Source organism: Aulonocara sp. 'chitande type north' Nkhata Bay, linkage group LG19 (assembly GCF_057382095.1).
Source record: "Aulonocara sp. 'chitande type north' Nkhata Bay isolate Kocher_YH1m ecotype deep benthic linkage group LG19, A_spYH_male_GT1.1, whole genome shotgun sequence".
In the NCBI taxonomy this organism is placed as follows: Eukaryota; Metazoa; Chordata; class Actinopteri; order Cichliformes; family Cichlidae; genus Aulonocara; species Aulonocara sp. 'chitande type north' Nkhata Bay.
Genome location: NC_141362.1, coordinates 26,047,668 through 26,067,522, shown reverse-complemented (window position 1 = coordinate 26,067,522; position 19,855 = coordinate 26,047,668). Strand labels below are relative to the sequence as shown.

At 43.1% G+C, this 19,855-nt stretch overlaps 1 protein-coding gene across 5 annotated transcripts in view; it reads right to left on the bottom strand.

Annotated features, from left to right (window-relative positions):
- The window catches only part of pacrg (PARK2 co-regulated), a 182,195-nt gene that overhangs the window by 14,179 nt on the left and 148,161 nt on the right, over window positions 1-19,855 (bottom strand). The window contains exons 5-6 of one of the 5 annotated variants that reach the window (XM_086274372.1): window positions 4,275-4,361; window positions 1,657-1,958 (exon numbers count right to left, since the gene is read on the bottom strand). The exons of 3 other annotated variants lie outside the window; for them this stretch is intronic. In XM_086274372.1, coding sequence (XP_086130498.1) covers window positions 1,771-1,958; window positions 4,275-4,361 — 275 coding nt within the window. In that variant the 3' untranslated portion in view covers window positions 1,657-1,770. Of the gene's footprint in view, window positions 1-1,656; window positions 1,959-4,274; window positions 4,362-19,855 lie in introns of those variants that run through there. One more of the 5 variants, XM_086274373.1, reaches the window with a different exon arrangement.

Here is a 19,855-nt window from a genome sequence, read left to right as displayed (position 1 = left end):
GCTGATACACTTGTGTGAAAAAGAAGTCTTATGAAATACTAAGTATGCCGCATGATTCAATAGCATGTAGCATGTTATGTAATTGTTATCACTGGTTTCTGAATATCACCATTTTGGAAGGGTTTCCCTCTCATCTTTGCAACGTTGTTTCAGTTCATTGAGGTCTACAGATATTTGCAGAGCGCTCTTAAGGTCCTGCCACAACATATCAATCAGGTTGAAGTCTGGACTTTGACTGGGCCATTGCAACACCTTAATTCTTTTCTTTTTCAGCCATTCTGTTGTAGATTTGCTTTCGTGCTTGGGATCATCGTCCTGTTGTGTGACCCAGTTTAGGCCAAGTTTTAGCTGTTGGACAGATGCTGTTTGACTCTAGAATACTTTGATATACAGAGAAGTTAATGTTCAACACAATGACTACACGGTGTCAAGGTCCTGTACCTGCAAAACAACCTGTAGTCTACTGCGATTCATAGTTGGTTTGAGGTGTTTGTGCTCATAAACAAATCCATTTTGGTCTTGTATGTCCAAAGGCGATTGTCCCAGAAGTCTTGTGGTTTGTTCAGTTATAATTTTTCAAACAGTCTGAAATGAAGCTCTAACATTTTTTGCAGTTTCTCTGAACATTGCACAGTCTGACCTTGAGGCAATAGGACATGAACTCCTGGGAGGATTGTTCTTTTGAATGCTCCAGAACTGAACAAACTTCCAAAACGTTGCCTTTTATAGAGGTGCTCACACTCCCTGATCATCCTTTAACCAAACACATTTAATTAGCATGATCTCACTGCTACACACCCTCATAATTCTTATGAAAACAGCAATGGTGTACTTAGCTTTTCTGTAGAAAGCTTTTGCTTTTCCATGACGATGCCTAAAATTACAATATTCTACATTTTTCTCCATAAACGCAGACTTGCAAAATGACAAAAGAAAGAAGGAAAAACTCGTTTTATGTTTTTGATAGATAAACAGTATAGCAGTAATAATATATTGATGTCATGTTGTGATACACCCTGATAGCTCAATAATTATAACTGCTTAATAATCCCACCACCTGGTGCGTTGACAGAGGAGACAAATTCATAACATATGGCATAACTATCTCCAGTGAGAACCACAAATGAAATGTCACAATGCAACGGATTTTCCGGACTTGTTTAATTATGCAGTCTCCTTACACCTCGTTCTCGTTGACAATATTTAACACGCAGCTGCGCTAAACTGTACTACGTAAAATGCATTTTCTTTTGACATCTTGTTGGGTTTTTTCCCCCCTGAACTTCAGAATAAGACGCACTATTTGAAATATGTTGGCATCTATCGCCGATCTGCAAAGGTTATAGAGTGCTGCATGCGTATGAATATTAGCGTATATGTGATAGCGCTTTAGATGTGATTAGGGCTTTGAGATTTGAATTATCTCCCCGTTATGTACTCCTGCAACAGACACCTTCATGTCACATTCATACATCACCATGCAAATAGCACAATAAACATCCCCCCGATAAGCACTGTATTTGTCTAGGGATATGTTGACAGCTGACAGGCTTTATTCATAAGGTGCCTGTGAGGCTTGTGAGTTTTTCTCTTTCCAAGCGGACGTTTGTATCCATGTAGTACCCAGGCTAAGCACTGTCCTCTAGCCAAGTGGATAGCAGGACCATTAGGTCGGCATAGAAGGGACCATTTATTTGGCTCTTTTTCTGGCTGTGGCTGTATTATCTGCCATGATGCTATTTGTCTGAGACCAGCCAAGCCGCCAATGCGTCAGGAGTTGGGGGGGGGGTGTAGATGAAAGATGGCTCCAAGACTCAGCCAGTTTTGCTTCGCTGACAAACTGGGGCAAGAGCTGGAGGGCTGAGGCGATGAGAACGATGACAAAGAGCAAGGATGGAGGCAGGCGCAAGGGACACTCTGGGGTGGCCGGTTCACCAGAGGACACAGTTTAACAGCACCTGTATGCAATGATTGATCAAAAGAGGAGGAGAGAGGGCAATGGTGTTTGAGATACTGCATGATATAGGATGAAATTATGTGACAGACATACAGAAGAATACAGAGTTCGAGAGGTGTAGGTGTGGAGGAGGAACGTAAAGACGGAGAGGGAATAAAACAAACAAAAGAAAAACTACAAAAAAAAAACCCCCCACACACAAAGAGCAAGGGCCCCAGATGAAGTCATAGCAAGAGAGTGGGAGACAAATAAAGAGAAAAGGTCGCTGGTGCAGGAATGTGTGAGCAAAAGAGACAGAGAGAATATATATTTGTCCCCTGATGGGAGTGTGTTAGGAGTCCATCTGGGGAGAAATGAGATCAGTAGCTGACTTAGTGGTAGAGGAAGACTTTGCTGCCCTGGAGCTTACACAACACCTTCTCCCATTCTCTCTGCTTGGCTCTCTGGTCTCACACAACCTGCAGCGCATTTAATCTGCTGGACCATTTTGTGCATGTGCTCAGGCTTCTGTGTGTGTGTGCCCACGGACACCTGTGCAGTCTTATTACCCAGTCCTACTCCACCTCTCCATCAAATGACTAGGGCAGTCTGGCCCCCGCCCCACTCTCTCCTCGCTATCTTTTTCACTCCATCCCAGCTGAGACCACAGAGGAATCTCCTCATAGAATCACCCACTAAATCATCTATCCACCAAAGAGACACCTTGGCAAACACTCTTACTGCCAGCTTTCATTTTCAATCCAAACACACACAGGATAGACAGTGGGTGGGTTTGAATTTGGGGGGAAGATACGTGGAAGAGCTACTTTCATGTTTCACTTTATATATGGACCCCAAATGTATCAATTACAGGAAGTTATCAGTAACTGCTGTTAGCAATCAGGCTCTTTGGTGGCTCAGAATGAGCCTTTGGGGGTTTACTACATGTGCATCATGTGAGTAAATCTCAGGGTAATTTGGGGTTTTATTGATTTTTTTTGTAACTGTTCTATACACAGGCTCAAATATAAACTCACACTCCTACTATGTACCTTAGCAAGTTGCCCCTTCAAATTAATGTCAGGCTTGAGCTTTGGTAGTTCCTTGATTTCTCCTGAACATCCTAACCAAAATTTCCTCTCCTTGTGTACAATTATTTGAACTCATGATCTTGGAATGTATAGTTCTCCTCCTTAGATTTTCACTGAGTTCCTTGAACTTTCCCTTTGTTCCAAGTATTGGTCAATCCAATGAGTGCTGTCAAAAATATATTTTATGTTGCAAAGTGAAACTAACACTTGTAGTCAAGCATAACCACTAGGATAAGTTAATAGGCCATGGCTAAGATTTAGGTGAGTGTATATATATTTTTGAACCTGTGTGGATTAGTGGTTTGTCATCAAAGATGAATGTTGTACAATTATTCCAGCCTGGAAAAAGCCCCAAATTACCATGACATTCACTCCCATGATGAGTGTATTTATGTACTTCTGACCACAAATGTATCATAGTGATGAATGTGTGTGGTTCAGGTTTGGGGAAGACTGTTTTCGTATTTCTCTGTGTTTGGTTGCAGGTGGTTTGATCCCGCCTGGTTTCCGCCCTCGGATAGAGCAGGTTTGCTGTCACACACCTGCAAGCAATCTGCTCAGTGAAGGCTGTTTGTTTAAAGCTGCCTGTGACGGGCTCTGCACCAGACTGTCCTCATCACTGTGGTAGTAAATTAGATTTCTGAGTTGGTTCCTGTGCTTATTCATCAATGTTTAGTAACTCCTGTCTCCTGTGTTTCCTCCAGTGCCCAGTCACCTGATCAACCCTCTTAAGAAACTTGCCCTCTGGATCACAAATAAAATTTCTACAATCCCCCCCCCCCCTTTTTTTTTTTTAACCATACAGCTCCTGTATGCTGACCCACTCTGAACTTTGCCTCTCCTTTTTCACAGGCCCTCCCTGTGTGCCAGTGTTGTGTTTAGGGACAACTCGGGTTTTCTCTACATATGTTTCACAGTTGTTTTAGCTTCATCAGCAGCCTCTGTTAGCTATGAAAATGAATGTGTTTGTGTATGTGGAACCTGTTTTAACCAAGTGACAGTCTTCAGGGCTGCATATTGAAGCGCCTAAGACATTTGCTCTCTTGGCCACTTGAGGCTGACTCCACAGGCAAGTCGATCCCCACAAACCCCCCAGCTTCAACCATGAAACAAACTTCTTGGTACAAGAAAGGGTTTGATCTACAGGCAATTTCACCTGCTAGGTTCCGTTATGCTAGTCACATAACTGGACCTCTGGACTGTGTTTGTGGTGGTAATGCCTTCTGGAACACATTCAATGGAGTTACCTGAATCATAGTACGACTTTCTCTGTTGATGGTTATGAATGGGATTTGGTAAAGCTTCTCTCTCTCGTTCAAACTTAATCTTGCTTGCTGAAAAAAACAAAAAACAAAAACAAAAAATAAAAAACAGGCAGCATGGGATTAGCAAAAATGCTTATGCTGAGTCACAGTAGCAATGTAGTCTACACTATATTAACTTGATGTGGTCTGGTGCAAACAGGTGACACATGTACTGTGTGAGTCCACTGTGCAAAGGATCCTTTTTATACAGCATAATCACAGGGTGCACTCAAATCCACTGACGCATATCAACATCCCAGATGACACAGCACGGATCTTTTTCTACCCAGGAAGCCAAAGGAAGACAGAAAAAGGCTTATGTATAGTTCTGGTGACGCTGAGATGAAGTGTGCCAGAGGGGAACCAGATGAGGTAGGAGAGGAAGGGAAGCCATCGGGGAGGCAGATTAGAGAGCCTGGAGGCTGCTGAAGAGGGGAAAAAAGGAAAGAAAAGCTAGAAAAGGGATGAAACACAGAAGGAGCTCTGTGGAGGAGTTAGCTAGTGGTTAACAGTACCTGACAGAGATAACACTGCCGGTAGGCTTACCTGATTACAGCAGTGTGCTGGAGGACAATAAAAAGACGTATGCACATGGCGCGTCATGCACATACACAAACACTGCAAACACACACACAGACACACACACACACAGTGCCAAAGGGCTCAACAGGAAGCAGTAGCTGCAAAATTCTGGATAGATTCGTACATCAGAGTGGACTGTTTATATCTTCAAGTACTTCTGTATTGCATAAGGTGTGCGAGTGCATTACATTCAAGAGGAAGAAATACATCAGATGTATTAGCGAGTTCGCCAAAGCTATTCCTCCCCCTCACTCTTCTCTGGTTGCAGAGCAATCAAGCAGAGGCTCATATAATACAGTCTCTCCGCGCTCAAACTTTCCTCTTGATCTATGTTTCATGGTGTACGAGACCGAGCCGGAGCGCACAGCACTGCGGCAGTCGTATAAAGTCACAAAATTATCCTGGCCTTACAGGACGAGGAAGCGAGAGGAGTTAATTAATCACTAGTGCCTCATTTTCTCTTTATAACGCTCTCATTTACTCTGTGGCTCATTTCTGTGTGTCACTCTTCGCTCACTGTCTTCTCCCACTGCTGATCTGTGTAAGGTGTTTGATGAGGGTAGCAGTGGCTAAAGAAATAACTGATAGTTTTATTTTATTTTTTTGGTTAGCTCTAATGCCAGCTTTACTCTTTATTAATGGATGGACCCAACTTTATGCAAGCAGCATAAAGCTGAACGATTAGCTAATTAGCTGCGTGTGATATTTCGTGTCAAAGAAGTCGGTTTTCTCTCTACGCAGGCGGTTCTTTTAAGTAGAGATGAAATTAGTTTATCAACAGGAAATTAATCAGCAACTATTTTGATAACTGATTAGCCTTTTTTTTCTGTTTCCAAAAAAAAGACACATTTTCTGATCCCGGCTTTTTTTTTTTTAAATTAATTATCTAGAGGTCTTAGAGGCTGTTTGGCAGACAAAAACAACAATTTCAGGACACTGCCTTTTTACACTGAACTGAAAAGTTGATTGCTTAATTAAGAAAATGATCAATTATGGAAGTAATTACTAAATTCCTGGTCTACTTACAGCTGTTGCAGCTTTTTAAAAGCTTCGCCTAGAACTGAAGACGACGGGAAAATAATCCCTTGTAAATTTGATCATAATTGGGATTTTCTTTCTTTTCTTTTTTTTAATTATGCTACATGTTCAGAGAAACTCATTTGACTTCCTGGCTCAAGAGAGAGGGACAGAGTTGAGTCGATTAGTCATTTTTGGTGATCATTTATATTAATAACAAGCAGGAGTGTGTCTGCAGCTCTGCCTCAGCTCATGTTCCTGTGATGAATGGTTTATTAGTTGGTGTCCGATCTTTCTTGAATATTCATTATTAGTGTACACATATAGATTTTTATGCAGCCGCGGGTACAGTGATTCCTTTTAATCACCAGGAGTGTTATAAAATAATTAAACACTGAGAAAAGTTAACACATTCATGTGCAGTTGCACAAATCAAGGTGATATGTTGTTAACAAACTGCGACCAAAGTGAACAAAGTCAAAACCTCCCTGTATGAACTTCCTTCAAACTGCAATCTGAAGTTACTACATGACCCACGGGCCTCCTTCTGCGGTATCCTGCAGAGCCGCAGCTGGACATGGGCGTGAGATAGAAAGAGCCAGATGCACGGCGAGAAAAACACAGGAGTGGGAGGTGGAGAAAAGCCAGTCAAAAGTTATGAAACGTGCCCCTTGAATAATCAACGCCCAAATCAATTTGTTCAACGTCCAAGGGAAGCGGATGGACTACAGAGGAATGCGTGGAGTGGGCGGTCGCTCGGTGCATCCAAGTCCATATCTCAGACAAACACACAACAGCCAGAGAGACTGCCTGAGTGTAGAGAGAGATGGCCAGGGGGGATGGGACCGAGCTGAGACACACACACACACACACACACACACACACACACACACACACACACACACACACACACTCACTCTCTCTCTCTCTCTCTCTCTCGCTTCTTCTTCCTCTCATTCTTTCTCCAGTTTTTGATAGATACTGCAATGCACATAAATTTCCATATTTCTTGGATTAGCGAGCACTTCTATGTTCATACATTTTTAACAATACTTGCTATTTGGCCAAAAGTATGTGGACACTGACGCTGGAACATTTCACTCATTAAGTTTAAGACCGATACAACTTGGATATCTCTATCCATTCATTTTCTTCTCCTTATTCAAGTAGAGAGGAGAACAGCCGAAGTAAGGGCGTCCAGACCTCGGTCTCTCCAGCCACCTCTTCCAGCTAATCCTGAAGTGTTCCCGGGCCAGCTGAGAGATGTAATCTCTCCAACATGTCCTGGGTCTCAGTTAAATATAATACCATGTTCCCCGTGCCTTCACTGCTGGTCGGCAGTTTTGTTTCCCTCACCTCTGTCTGTCTGCCTGGGCGCGGCAAGTTGCAGTGCACATATATCCCTGGTCCTTCCATTCACTCTTGCCAGACTATTCTGCTGCTAGGGTGTAACGCTTAGGCTAATTCCTAGAGTTTTACTTGTTTGTTAAGTTTGAATTATCCTTGGCTCTTTCTCCTTGTACTCTCCTTCTTTTGTGCCAGCCGTCACATCACAGGCCCAGTCTGCCAGACTAACGCCAAAGAACGTCACCTGCCAGTCCACCCCACCCTGCCTCTGCTTTGGCGGCTAAAGACCTAAACATCATTTTCACAAATAGAAATCAAAAATTCCATTTCTTTAATTTATCGCCTTACCCTCCCACTGTTACATTTTTACTCAAAATGTCCTAACAGGGAAGCTTCATTGGACCGAACTGAAGTATGAGTACGACTTGTGGAGTTGCAGTGCAGTACAAGAGTAGAAAAGGCCCGCAGGCAGCAACTGGCCCACTGTGCCCCGCTCAATAAAGGCAGTCGTTTTATGACCCCGCCTCTTGGCATTTTGATTTTAATACTCTTCCTCTTTTCCTTGTGTCTTTCTCACTTCCCCTTTCACTGTTTCTTTTGTCGCCAAAAGATCTGTATTTTCCTTCACTTCTATTTGAATTCCTGCCTCGTCTCCAAGAACGGCGTGTCTGTCTACTGTCTCTGCCTCCTCGCTCCTGAACACTGGCAGAGAGGCGGCCGAAAGTGGCGGTGGGAGGGGGTGGGACAAATGCTGGCCTAACCAGATTAGCAAGTATCCTATTTCTTACACTGACAAATTAATTTCCGTACAAATTAAATGAAGGGACTCTCCCTTGATAATTCCCTTGGAAATTGAAGATGGTTTGGAAGAATGTAATAAAACAGCATCTTCTACAAGACACGCACACAAAAAAATCTAATTACTAGCAGAGAAAAATAAAGGTAGGCTAATAAATTAGGGGAAATATAAAGGCAAGAAGCCAGAATACAATATGGTCTCTGAAACCAAGTAATGTGAAACAGAGCGGTTACTAGTCAGGTGGAGTTAGGCTGAGCAGAAATCCAGAAAAGGGTGAGAAAAGAGAAAAACAAAGAAACAAAAACCAGCCATGTCTATTACAGGATCTGCTATATTCCTGCAGGCAATGGCAAGGCAAAGGTAAAAGACAATAATGAAAGTGAGAGGGAGAGGGTGGGTGGGATAACAGAGGATGGGGAAGGAGAGGAGAAAATAAACAGCTCCCAGACAGAGACAAAAAAGAGAAGGATGGATAAAGAAGAGTGTGAGTGGCAGGCGACGGCACAAGGCTGTCTGGGCTCCGGCTGTTCAGATCCACTGACATTTACAGAGTGGCCAATCGCTCCTTGCCATCCTACCCTTGAAAAGTTCAAACGCACACTGATCCACAGAGGAAATGCTACGCCATGTGGATTAACACACTCTCTCACATCTCTCTGCAGGCCTCCCCTCCGTCTTTGTGTGCTGCTGCTGTCAGTCTGTCTGTTTGCGCATCTGTCTGGTTTCACGTCTGTCTCTTACCCGTTTCTGCATTTTCGACAGCACAGGACCAATTCCCCCTCTGATTCAAAAACGTAGCAAAACTTTCCGTATGTGTGACGATGTGCTGCAAGCTTGTATGTGTGTCTATATTCTCTCTAATGCAACCTTTAACCAGCTTTTAGCACATTTCTTCGAAATAATCTCTGTCAGTAAATGCATCACGCTGAATGAACACGGGGGCATGTGTGTGCTGGTGTAAACAGGTAGCTATGGGTTGGATGTCTGCAGAAAACACTACAGAAGCAAAACAGCAATGGTATTTTTTTTTTTTGCTTGGACTGACAATGGAACTGTCACTGAAAGTAACACACAAGTGACATGGTGGAGAAAATAGATTAGGAGTCTTTGCAAAACAAATTTGGTGACATACCAAAGCTGTACCGGGAGTATTATCCATTTCCAGGACAATGGGAAAGGAGCTCCCACATAAGAAGGATTAATTTACAAAGGGTTTCTGAGCCTAGCTTTAATGTTTTGGCTCAGTTTCAATGTCAGGAATTTGGGAAGAGATAACAAAAGTCCCTTTTTTCCATAGTGTACCTAAAAGATGGACTGGAGATGAGAAATATGTAGGGTGCAAGATAAAGTTTTATCAATTTCCAGGTGAGCAACAGAAGTGACTACCAATGACACTGAAGAATACATTGATTGACATATGACCTAGCAGTAATTGCATAATAAGGTTCCTTAAGCAACCGGAGCCTGGAAAGTCCATAAGCAATCAGCTGTCAGCTGCAAAGCAATGTGGGACGAGTGGGCCGCTTCCAGTGTGGATGCAGCTTAAGATAGCAACAGCCAAAATCCTCAGATCGACGCTTCACAGGACCCGGCTAACAGATGGTTGACCTTGTGGTCGCTATGTCCTTCTTTTATAAACAGTCTATTGTTTCTGACAGTCCACACTAAAACAACTAATTCAACATCAAATAAAATTATAAGAAAAGAAAGTTAAACTAACAGAGAGACTATTACTTTGTCTTTGACACATTTCACTGTGTGAGATAAATGGGCCTTATGTATGGGCATTGCTGCTCTGCTGCTCATTGGGCCTGTAAGCAGGGGAGCAAGTCCCTAAAGTCCTCAGAAAAGTCATTGCATTACAAGTGTTGCATTGCAACACAGGCACTAAGCTGGCAACAATAACGCGTACTGAAGCGTGAGGTCAGTGAGAAGGATGCTAAGGGAATCCCCTAAATTTAAAATCCTACCCCCCAAAAAAACATAAATACAAAGGTATAAACATAATAAAATGTAAAATATTAAAGATGAAAACATTAGTTCAGAAGTACAGTGTGCATGAGGACCTGCCTCAGCTCTGATTGGCTGACAGACAGACAGAGGGTGATGAATGGGAACCCCCGGCTGCGGAAAGGTTACTAAGATAGGTCCAATTAGAGATGAGCAGTCGCTCAGGTTTTTACCCAGCAGAGGAACTCCCCAGCACCATATCACTGACATTTAACCCTCACACCCTAATCACCAACACACACACATACATACACACATGCACACAGACATATGTTTATTGATACTCTGATGGGTGGGCCATTCTCCCACGACAATGACAAGAGAAAATAGTTTTCCTATCACATGACGTGCACCTTAAACAGAAGGCCAAGCCTGTAATAGTTCATGTGAGATGAACATTTATAAAGATTAACATTAAATGGTGCAAACCTGTCTAAACACTGTACTTCTTAAACCTGCGCAACACGTTCTCACGTAGCGTAACATTTTACGCTAGGTGACAAATCGTCGACATATTACGCTTTCGGCTACCCACCACGTTCCTAAATGACGACCTCGGAAAAATGAGGAAATATGAGAACCGTCTGGACTGAATCTACACATGTTCGCTCTTTTTCTTCAAATCGCTTACAAACACGCTATTTAACGTCATTAAAGTCCTGGATAAGGTCAGGATTAAGGTTATCGTTAGAGCTAAGGATAAGGTTAGGTTTAGGGCTGGAATACAGGGCTGGAACGTCTATTACCGCGGGAGCGTCATTGCACTGGATTTCAGCCGCGTACCATAAGAACGCCGAAGGTCTCCTTTCGCGTTCCTGAGGAACGGGACGTGACAAAACGTCGGTATATTACGCCTCGGGAGTGAGAACGAGCTGACCTGCAACCATGAAAAAAGGCCACGTTCCTTGTGGTGTTAATATTTACCAGCTAACTTAAGCTCCTGACCACAGCAAATCAAACAATGCTTAAGCTTGGGAGCGATACAAGTGGAGCAGACGTGCGCCTTTGTTATCTGGCAATATTTGGATAAGGCAAATACAGACAACAGCTCAAAAGTAATTTTAGCGCCTTTGCTGATTATCCCTCTGGCTACAGTGCTTGAACTTTCAGTGCCGCCCCCTCCCAGGCCCACATGCATCCCAAAGTGAATCCACCTGTGGAGATGATGGTCGGCCTGCCCTCTTCATCACCTCTTAATCAGAGTGTTGGCACTGGCTGCCCAGAATTGGATCAACCTCTGTGACCCCTGCTGCTGCTTTCCTTCCAGAGGTCAGCCTCACATCGCTGCGCTCTGCGTCTGCGAGGCAGCGGCGCGTTCTCTTAAATAAAATCTTATTTCTCTCTCTTTCCGCCTCTTTGTCTTTATCTCCCTCTGGCTTGGTGTATTAACCCAGGCCTGATCTTTTGCAGCTCAGATTTGAGTTTTTTTCTTTTTTCTTTCCCTCTTTATTCGGAGTTTTGCGTAATAGCTCGTGTTAGTCTGGATAGAATGTTTGTTTATTTATTTATTTTTGGTTTTGAGTGCGTCAGTCGATATTACCACGACCAATATTTATGACAAATGATTAACAAGACAAGCTGTTCTTTTAACCACAGGTAGAGCAGGCATGCAGAGGCATAGCTTTCTTGATTGGATTCGATTGCAGGACAGCTGTAGTGTAAACAACACTGATTGCACATTGTCTGCAGAAACTCTTACTTAGTGTCCAAGATTAGGGTTTGTTCACCCTCCAAGGACTGGTAAACAATGACAGAAAATAAAATAAATAAACCCACCAGCTGCCAAGAAAAGTTTCACTGGCTGCTTTTAATGTAAATTTGTTACCCAGACGATTTGCAGCCAGAAAGTTAAGGACACCAAAACAACTACTTGTAACTGGAATAAATCTCTCCCGGTTACACCCTGCATTTAGCTTTAATAACTCTGACTTTCATTGGTCAGAGTAATTTTCCAGACACAGGATGAGAAGATGTTACGTCATGTGTGCTCAAAGTGTCAGTATCAGCGTTGTGTGAATATACAGCAAGGCTGCTTTTAGACATTAATCTGATGTCTTAATGGGGCATCTGCATGTGACATCTGCATGTCTAAATGAGGACCATAGTAAAAGCGGTCCCACCAACAAGCTCACTCAGCCAGACCTAGTCATCCCTATCATAATGGCACAGGTCTAAAATGCTGTCAGGGGTTGTGGTGCTAGAGAGAGGACACAAATGCACGGCTTGGAGGCAGACTGTATGAAAAATGAGCCTTTACTGGCCAATTAAAAGAAGCAAGAAACACAAAGCCCCAAAATGAAACAAAACATGAATCTAAAAAGAGGAGAATGACGAGGATAAACAGACCGAAATGACAAAGACAAAGGGAAAGACGGGATAGCGGGCTTTTCAATTTCACTAATTTGACCCTCTTTGTCTCCTCTGTCCTCAGGCCTCCTGCCTGCGACCAGGAAATCAATCTTAGTTTGCCATGCTGAAGGAGATCTCTTTCTGAAATGCATGTGAAGGACAGAGGAGGCTTGCTGGCAGAGCTATAATTGAGGACGCACAGGTGCATCCTTTGCAGAAGTGTGTGTGTGAATGGGTTTGCCTTTTTTTTATTTTTTACCTCAGACAGACAAATGAAGTGTAGCAAGAGGGGAACTCTAAACAGCTCCTTTTTATTCATACGCTGTTTCACTTAGGTAATCAAACTTGGCTTCATTTGAGGAATTCACGGTGTGCAATTTGGGAAATGAGAACAGATACAGAGGGGTGATTGGTGATTAGGCACATGTGGGAATGAAACACAGGTGAAACAAATGGAGAGAAAAGAGCAAAAGGTCAAGAAAAAAAGAAAAAAACCCCATAAAGACGCACAAGCGACCCCCCGAAAGTGAAACTCTTACAAATACAAATGCCATAGTGCCACAAAAATGCTCCTCTCCATACCTTTCAGTTACAGAACTGACACTGTGCCTCTTTAGTAAATTCAGCAGATTTTGTATGTCAAAATACGTTTTGTGCTTCTGCAGACGTTAGCAAATCTGTCCCAAAATGTTCCTGTTTCTTTAAAATTCCAACCTTTATAATAACGGGATATTTGTCATAGCATGTTCTTGTTTACATGACCCGCATTAAACAGCAAGGTAAGAGGACGCTGGTGAAGTAAGATGCACATTTTGTTTGCTATCTTCTGCTCACTGTAGTTTCGACACTGGATGGATGTCCAGGGTCACACGTCAGATAAGGTCGTTCAAATTCTCAGTGCACCGCTCTTCTCTTTTCCTAACTCCTAATCGAGTCTCCTAACTACCTTTCCTTGATCTCGATGACGTATCCATCTAGATCAAAGAAAGGTGGCTAGGAAAAGGATCTAGGACGCACCCTTACTCTTGTTTGAATGCATCCTTCACATTGTCAGAGAAGTGTTTCTGTTCTCACCTTCCTGTGTTCACTGACCTGCTTACATATTCAGTATAAACACTACATTTACGTTTCTTTTGCTTCTTAAAACTAACTCAACCTAAACTAAGAAGGCATCAATAACACATACACGCGCATGCGCACACACACAAATAATGTAAAACTGTGCTTTTCTTGACTTCCATTTTAGAGCCACATCCAATAAGTTGCCTGATGCTTTGCTCCTGAATCATTCCCCTCAGGTATGTAAGCTCTTCATTAAAGCTGTGGCAATCAGAGGGGGGGGGGGGGGAGTACTGCTCCTCGTAAAGAGAATAGATTACTTCCCCATCTTTCACAGAAAGCTGTTTGCAAGAGTAGACACTCTCCTCCATTTTCATTAGCGACCTGACTACTATATATTCTCCATATAATTGAGGTTGAAACCTTCTGCACTGTAATGGGTCTTTCCATAACAGTCTTTTAAAAGTGAAAGTCTGCCATCCTTGGGCACTGTGTGATACGGGCTTGTGTCGTGCAGAGTGCATGTGGAAGTGCGTTGCAAGGTGTGTGTGTGTCCTGTTATCAGACTCATCAGTCCTTCTTATGCCACTTTTCAAAGGCAGCTTTGAAAAAACAAAGGCACATCCTCACGGTCTGAGAACTAATATCGGAAAAAACTAGATGGACAGAGATATTTTACACACACATATGTGTATATCTGTCTTTGTCATGTGCAACCAAGCGTTTCAGCTGGTGCAATTTGGCAAAAATAAGCGTAATCTTCGAAAATCCAATTTTTTATGCATGAGTTTATGCATGAGTTTAAAATTCTCCTAATCATTATTTTATTGGACTCCTTTTATGTTGCTTTTATGTTCTGTCCTTTAATGAAGTTTTATGCCCGCTGTTGTTTTATGATAAGATGTTTGTGCAAGAATGAGATTATAATGTTTATGATTATTTTATACACTACAAACCACTTTATAGGCCTAACAGTAAGCAATAACTGCAGGGCTTTCTGAAAAACACAGGCTTTGATACATTCACCCACTGTAGCTACTAATCCTGCCTCTCTGCTCTGCATGCAGCGCGCTGGGCTAGTTGAACTCACGTGGCCAGGGTTTTATTCAAACTAGTTTCCTTAAATTATCAGGCAGGGGAGATATTACCGCACGGTGAGCTCAAACACAACGCAGGTGACACTTTCCCCTGTAATCTCAATTTTCTCTCTGTTTCTCAATCAGACTGAACATCTGAGAAGATGACATCTAAGGGAGACTTAAGCTGATGAAAGGCAGCTATCGGGAGTCGTATTTAAAGCGAAGTCAAGATGGTCAGCGGTAAATGCAAGGTAAATTACTCAGCTAGAGCAATTTAAACGGCTAATGAAATGAAACATGTCGAGTATGCCATAAAGCAGCAATTTTAGATCAGATCTCATTCAGGGCCTTGGATGATTTGAGCTTTGCTTTCCACTATAGATGGATAAAAGTATAGAGCAGACACTGTGCCATAATATGAAAAAAAGAATGATCTGCTTTCGCCTTCAAGTAGATGAAAGTCATATAACCCCCTCCTACTGCCCATCTGGCTTTAGCTTGTGGTATCATCATCTAAACCTTTGAAAACAAGTTCCTCATTATCTGAAAAACCCACCTGCACTCTCCCTGCATCTCTTACTTCCAGCCTATTAGCCTAGCTTACACCATCAAACCTTCTTTGAACGTGGACAAGTCAGCATCCCGAAGTTAGTGTGGGTGATTTGTAGCTCTGTGGAAATTGGAAGTTGCAGCCTGAGTCAAAGATGAGTCGTAAACGGGCGGGAGAAGAGGACGACAGCACTCAGATTCAGAGAGGGAACTGATGAAGGCCATCAGCCTCCCGTAGATCAGAAGCGCATTCTTAATAACCATCTCGTCAAAACACAACCCTCTGCTCACACCCCGGGTCAAAGTGTACAAAATAACAAATCAGAGCGTCTACGGGGAGGACTGACTTACAAACTGCATTTCTGTCCCTCTGCTGAGAGTAAACCCCACAATTCAAATTCTGCTCAAATTCTCTCAAAATCTTTTACACTTACAGAGTTTGTTTTACTCAAGTTCACCTGTGTGGCGATGTGGGGAATTCATAAAAAAGGAGGGTAAAACGATTGTTCTTCAATTATTTTTGAAGCCCAGCTTTTAGCTTATTCATCCAGGTTGATGTGGTGTGCAGTGAAGTGACGAGTTTGAAAGGTCACTGCTTCAGAGGTTGTGAAGTGTATTCAGACTGAGTGCAGAGTTAATTAATTTTTCTTCACTTTTGTTATTTTCTCTTATTGGGGTTTTTTTGTTATTTTTTTAGGGCTGAAGGATTTCAAACGTCTGCGTTTAAATGGAAAACACTGCAAGCTAGCAATAAACACACGGATTTAAACCAATCTACATTTTTATATAAACTGTGTATGGCTAATGCTCTAGACCCGGGAAGGGCAATTAATTTTCCCAATGGACCACCAATAAGCTGGTAAGAGCACACGCCACAATTAGGCACTGGAAATGTGAAATGAACCTAGTAAAAACACCAGCATTTATTATCACTGTTTAATCAATGTTCCTAAAATCAATTATGAACAAAATGTGCCTGTTTTTACAAAATCTGTGCTAATTCTATGTGCTAAGTGAGAGAAATCTGGTCTGTTTTGGGCTTAAACAAACGCATTAGAGTCAGGTTTAATGTCTGAGGTTAAAATATGAAGGACAGCAGACACGTGATCTCCACTGAGAGAGGATCTGAATCTGGATTTGTTAAACTTTGTCTTGAAAGAAACTGCAACCTTCTTGTGAAAGCTTCCACCTTGCCTTGCAGTTTGGTATTTAGCTCATTCATTAGTGCAGTCACATCAACAGCAAATGCAAGATGTGGTGAGAGCTGTTCCAACACATTTTCACATTGCTTTCAAAATGAAAGCAACAAAGTTGTATGATGAGTTGGCAATTCCGTTTTCTCATTGACCTCATGAAGTCCAGTCAGGGACAACCCAAGAGCCTCAACACACACAGATATCATCAATATCATTTCTGCTCCTTTTGGGCTGAATTCATGTCCAGTGAAAGAGACTATTAGTGTCTAACACCCTGCCTGAAAAGTGATAAACTTCACATAACACCTGCTCTTTATTAAGTTAATTAGCATATTGATAATCAGGTCATAATTGGGTGAAAGTGGGTTATGTTTATGTATCAGCATACGTGGTGTCAGGACTGTAAACCTATGCAGGTTAGAGAGACTTTAGAGAGGACATCTAACTGAAAGTACATTAGTGAAGAAGTCCTGCTCTCTTGTTTCACAGTGGAAATGACCCCAGTGGTTAAGAATGTTGCGTCGCTGTTCAAAAACTCTCCTGCACACATGCTTTTCTTTCTGCCTTTCAGACACTGAAGAGCCACAGATTAGAACAAACTGAAGATTTTACTCAATTTCATCACACACGTATCTTTACAATATTTGGTACTATGGCCATCACCCACATCTTTTAGCTTGTCTGTGTGTAAGAACGCCACCTTTGAAAATTCTTTATTGCTATAACCAACATGTCCTGAAGGACCGCCTTTTCTATCGAAATACAATATTTTCACTTAAGATTAGGGTTACATCTCTCATCATGGTCATTATATAACCTCCTACATCTCCACAAGGCTGACAAAACTATGCCATCACTGATCCGCATAAAGCTACACTGTTACCAGCAGACGTGAAATGCTGACTCAGACCAGGATCCCCCAGCTTATTCTGGTTTCTGTGTCAGAGGGTGTCTGTGTTTGCTTAAATTAATGCGCATGTGTGAGTACATCTTGCTTTTAGTCTCTGCATCTATAATGTATGAGGCAACACTGTGCATGTTATCGTGAGCATGTATGCCATTGTTTGTGTGTGTTTCTCTACAGTGATGTGATAATGCATCAGCATCTAAAATTGGTTGCGTATGTGTAAGAGTGTGTGTGTGTGTGTGTGTGTGCACGCGTGTGTGTGTTGGTAGCTGTACAACCTGGCCCTCCAGGGGACCATCAGTGTGTGAGTCTTTCAGAGAATAATAAATTTGTGCAGGGCGAGGAAAAGAGAGGCTGGGACCGCCAATCGATCCCACCACTGTTTCTCAAATTAGGAAGGAGGGATGAGCGCGAGAGACAGGAGGAAGAGGAAGACAGGAAGAAGAAAAAGTCAGACAGTAACAGAAAGACTAGGGGAAGGGGAACTGAAGTAGACAGTGGCAGAAAGCATTTTAATTTGAAAACGTACGAGCAGAAGGGAAGCACGTGTGCAAAAAAAGCATAAAGAAAGGAAGAGCAGCAGATGCAGGTACTGTTGCAGTGATTGAAGGAAGTGAATAAAGAGAAAGAGCCAAACAATGAGTCCAATTAAGTATCATCCCAGTGGGGAAGAGTGTCACCATCCTCCTCCATCCGGGCTACACGGCAGCAGCTTCCAGGGACACACTGCTGGTCACGTGGCTCAACACACAAACCTCATGACACATCCACTACAACTATTAACACGTACACGGCTGCACAATTTTCTCACAGCTGGAAAACACATATCTTAACGGATTGTTCACACAGAAAAGACATTTACACACACGCACGCACACCAATGTGCAATCGTGCACATCTCCTGAGGGACACAGCCTTTGGAAGACCTGGGGAAGAAGAGGAGCCAAAGATGGCTGGCGCCAGCAGCTACTGCTCCCAGGGTGCAGATGTGTGCCAGGGGCTAACCCACTCATCTCTGCTCTGCCCACCCACCAGCTGCTGCTGAGGGGTAGCAAACATGCTGCCCCAGAGTAAGCCAAATCGATTACAAACACACAAGTTAAGAATACACTCGCATACACACAAGGGAACGTGAGCACACACACAGACGCACACACACAGATTCATACAAATAATCTAACTCATGTCTCACACATAAACAGGCGATGGCCTCGGGGATGGCTTCCTGTCTCTTAGAAAGGCCAAGTTAATGAGTGAGGCCTCCGGCTCTACAGGCTTTGGACTATAGCAGACAGAGTGTCTGAATGACTGACTATGGCACTACAGTGGGATTAGAGGGATGCTTCATATTGACACAGAGAACAAATTGACATACTCTAATAATTCCCTTTCACATTCTGCGGCGGTGTGAGAGGAAACAGCAAATGGATAGGAATAATAGAGGTCGAGGCTGACGGTCCCCTGTGAGTGCTTTCACCCCGCTCCCCCTCCTCAGCACATCCCACGTTCAAACAGACAGATACGTTAATGCACACATCTGAACACATGCAAGTGCGCACACAGACACAAGAGACACACACTGAATAGAGACAAGTGATCCTTTTGACTGCAGGCACTGAGTCCTGAGTTACAAGAGAAAGACAGCGCGAGAAATACGATTTTTTGGTGGTGATGGTGGTGGTGGGGGGGGCGTATGAAAGGCTGAGCGAGGCAGACTGAATGGCAGGAGGGAGGTGACGAAGGAGGAATAGAAAGTGTAAAAGTGTGAAAAGAAAGCCATGTCTGCATTTCAGCATGTGTAAAAGGCAGCAAGAGAAGAAACCCTGCTTCAGATTTAATCTGGGCCTGGATGCAAACAACACCCAAAGCCCAGCCTCTACAGGGTGCTGCGTGCACAGAGAGTGTGTGTGTGTGTTTGTGTTTGTGCATGCAGGGGTGGGGGCGGCTGAAGGATTGGTTGCCAGGGAGATTCTGACATATCGGGCCCCACTCCCTGCTGCCCTCAGTTTAGCCTCGACAAGTCGGAGAAAACGCTCTGCGGCGGCCCGGCTAATTTACAATCTTTGTTCTTTCCCACCTGTCTCTCCCTCTTCCTCCTGCCGCTGTCTTCCTTTGTTTGCATCAAGGTTATATGATTCTCTGCTAAGAATGCTTACTGGTCTTTGTACTAGTCTTGACAAATTTTCTTAATCAGTTTTACCTGGACCACTGAACGATTAATTTCCCTTTCTCTTAGTCTTTCTAGCACCTCTTCTCATTTCTTCCTCTTCCTCTTCACAAGCCTCTGTACTCACTTTCCTCTATTCCCCTACTTTATTCTCACTCTAAGGTAGGCTGATATGGTCGGGACCTGTTGTTCTCATCTGGTGACAGCCAAACAGGGCCTGTTGTAATTAGTGTGGAATTCTAATGAGCTTATCAGGTCAAAAGCAGCTTAGTCCTCCAGGACCCTAGCAGGGTGGAAATTAGCCCTGCTCCCCTCCCAGACAAAACGCACACACCCGCCTGCACATTACACAAAAACACATTGTGCATACCGATGATACAAGCTCGATTCATTAACAGACACTCGCTGACAAATTCAGCCTCACTCTCTCCCCTCATAAAGGGATTAGCCCACTTTACATCAG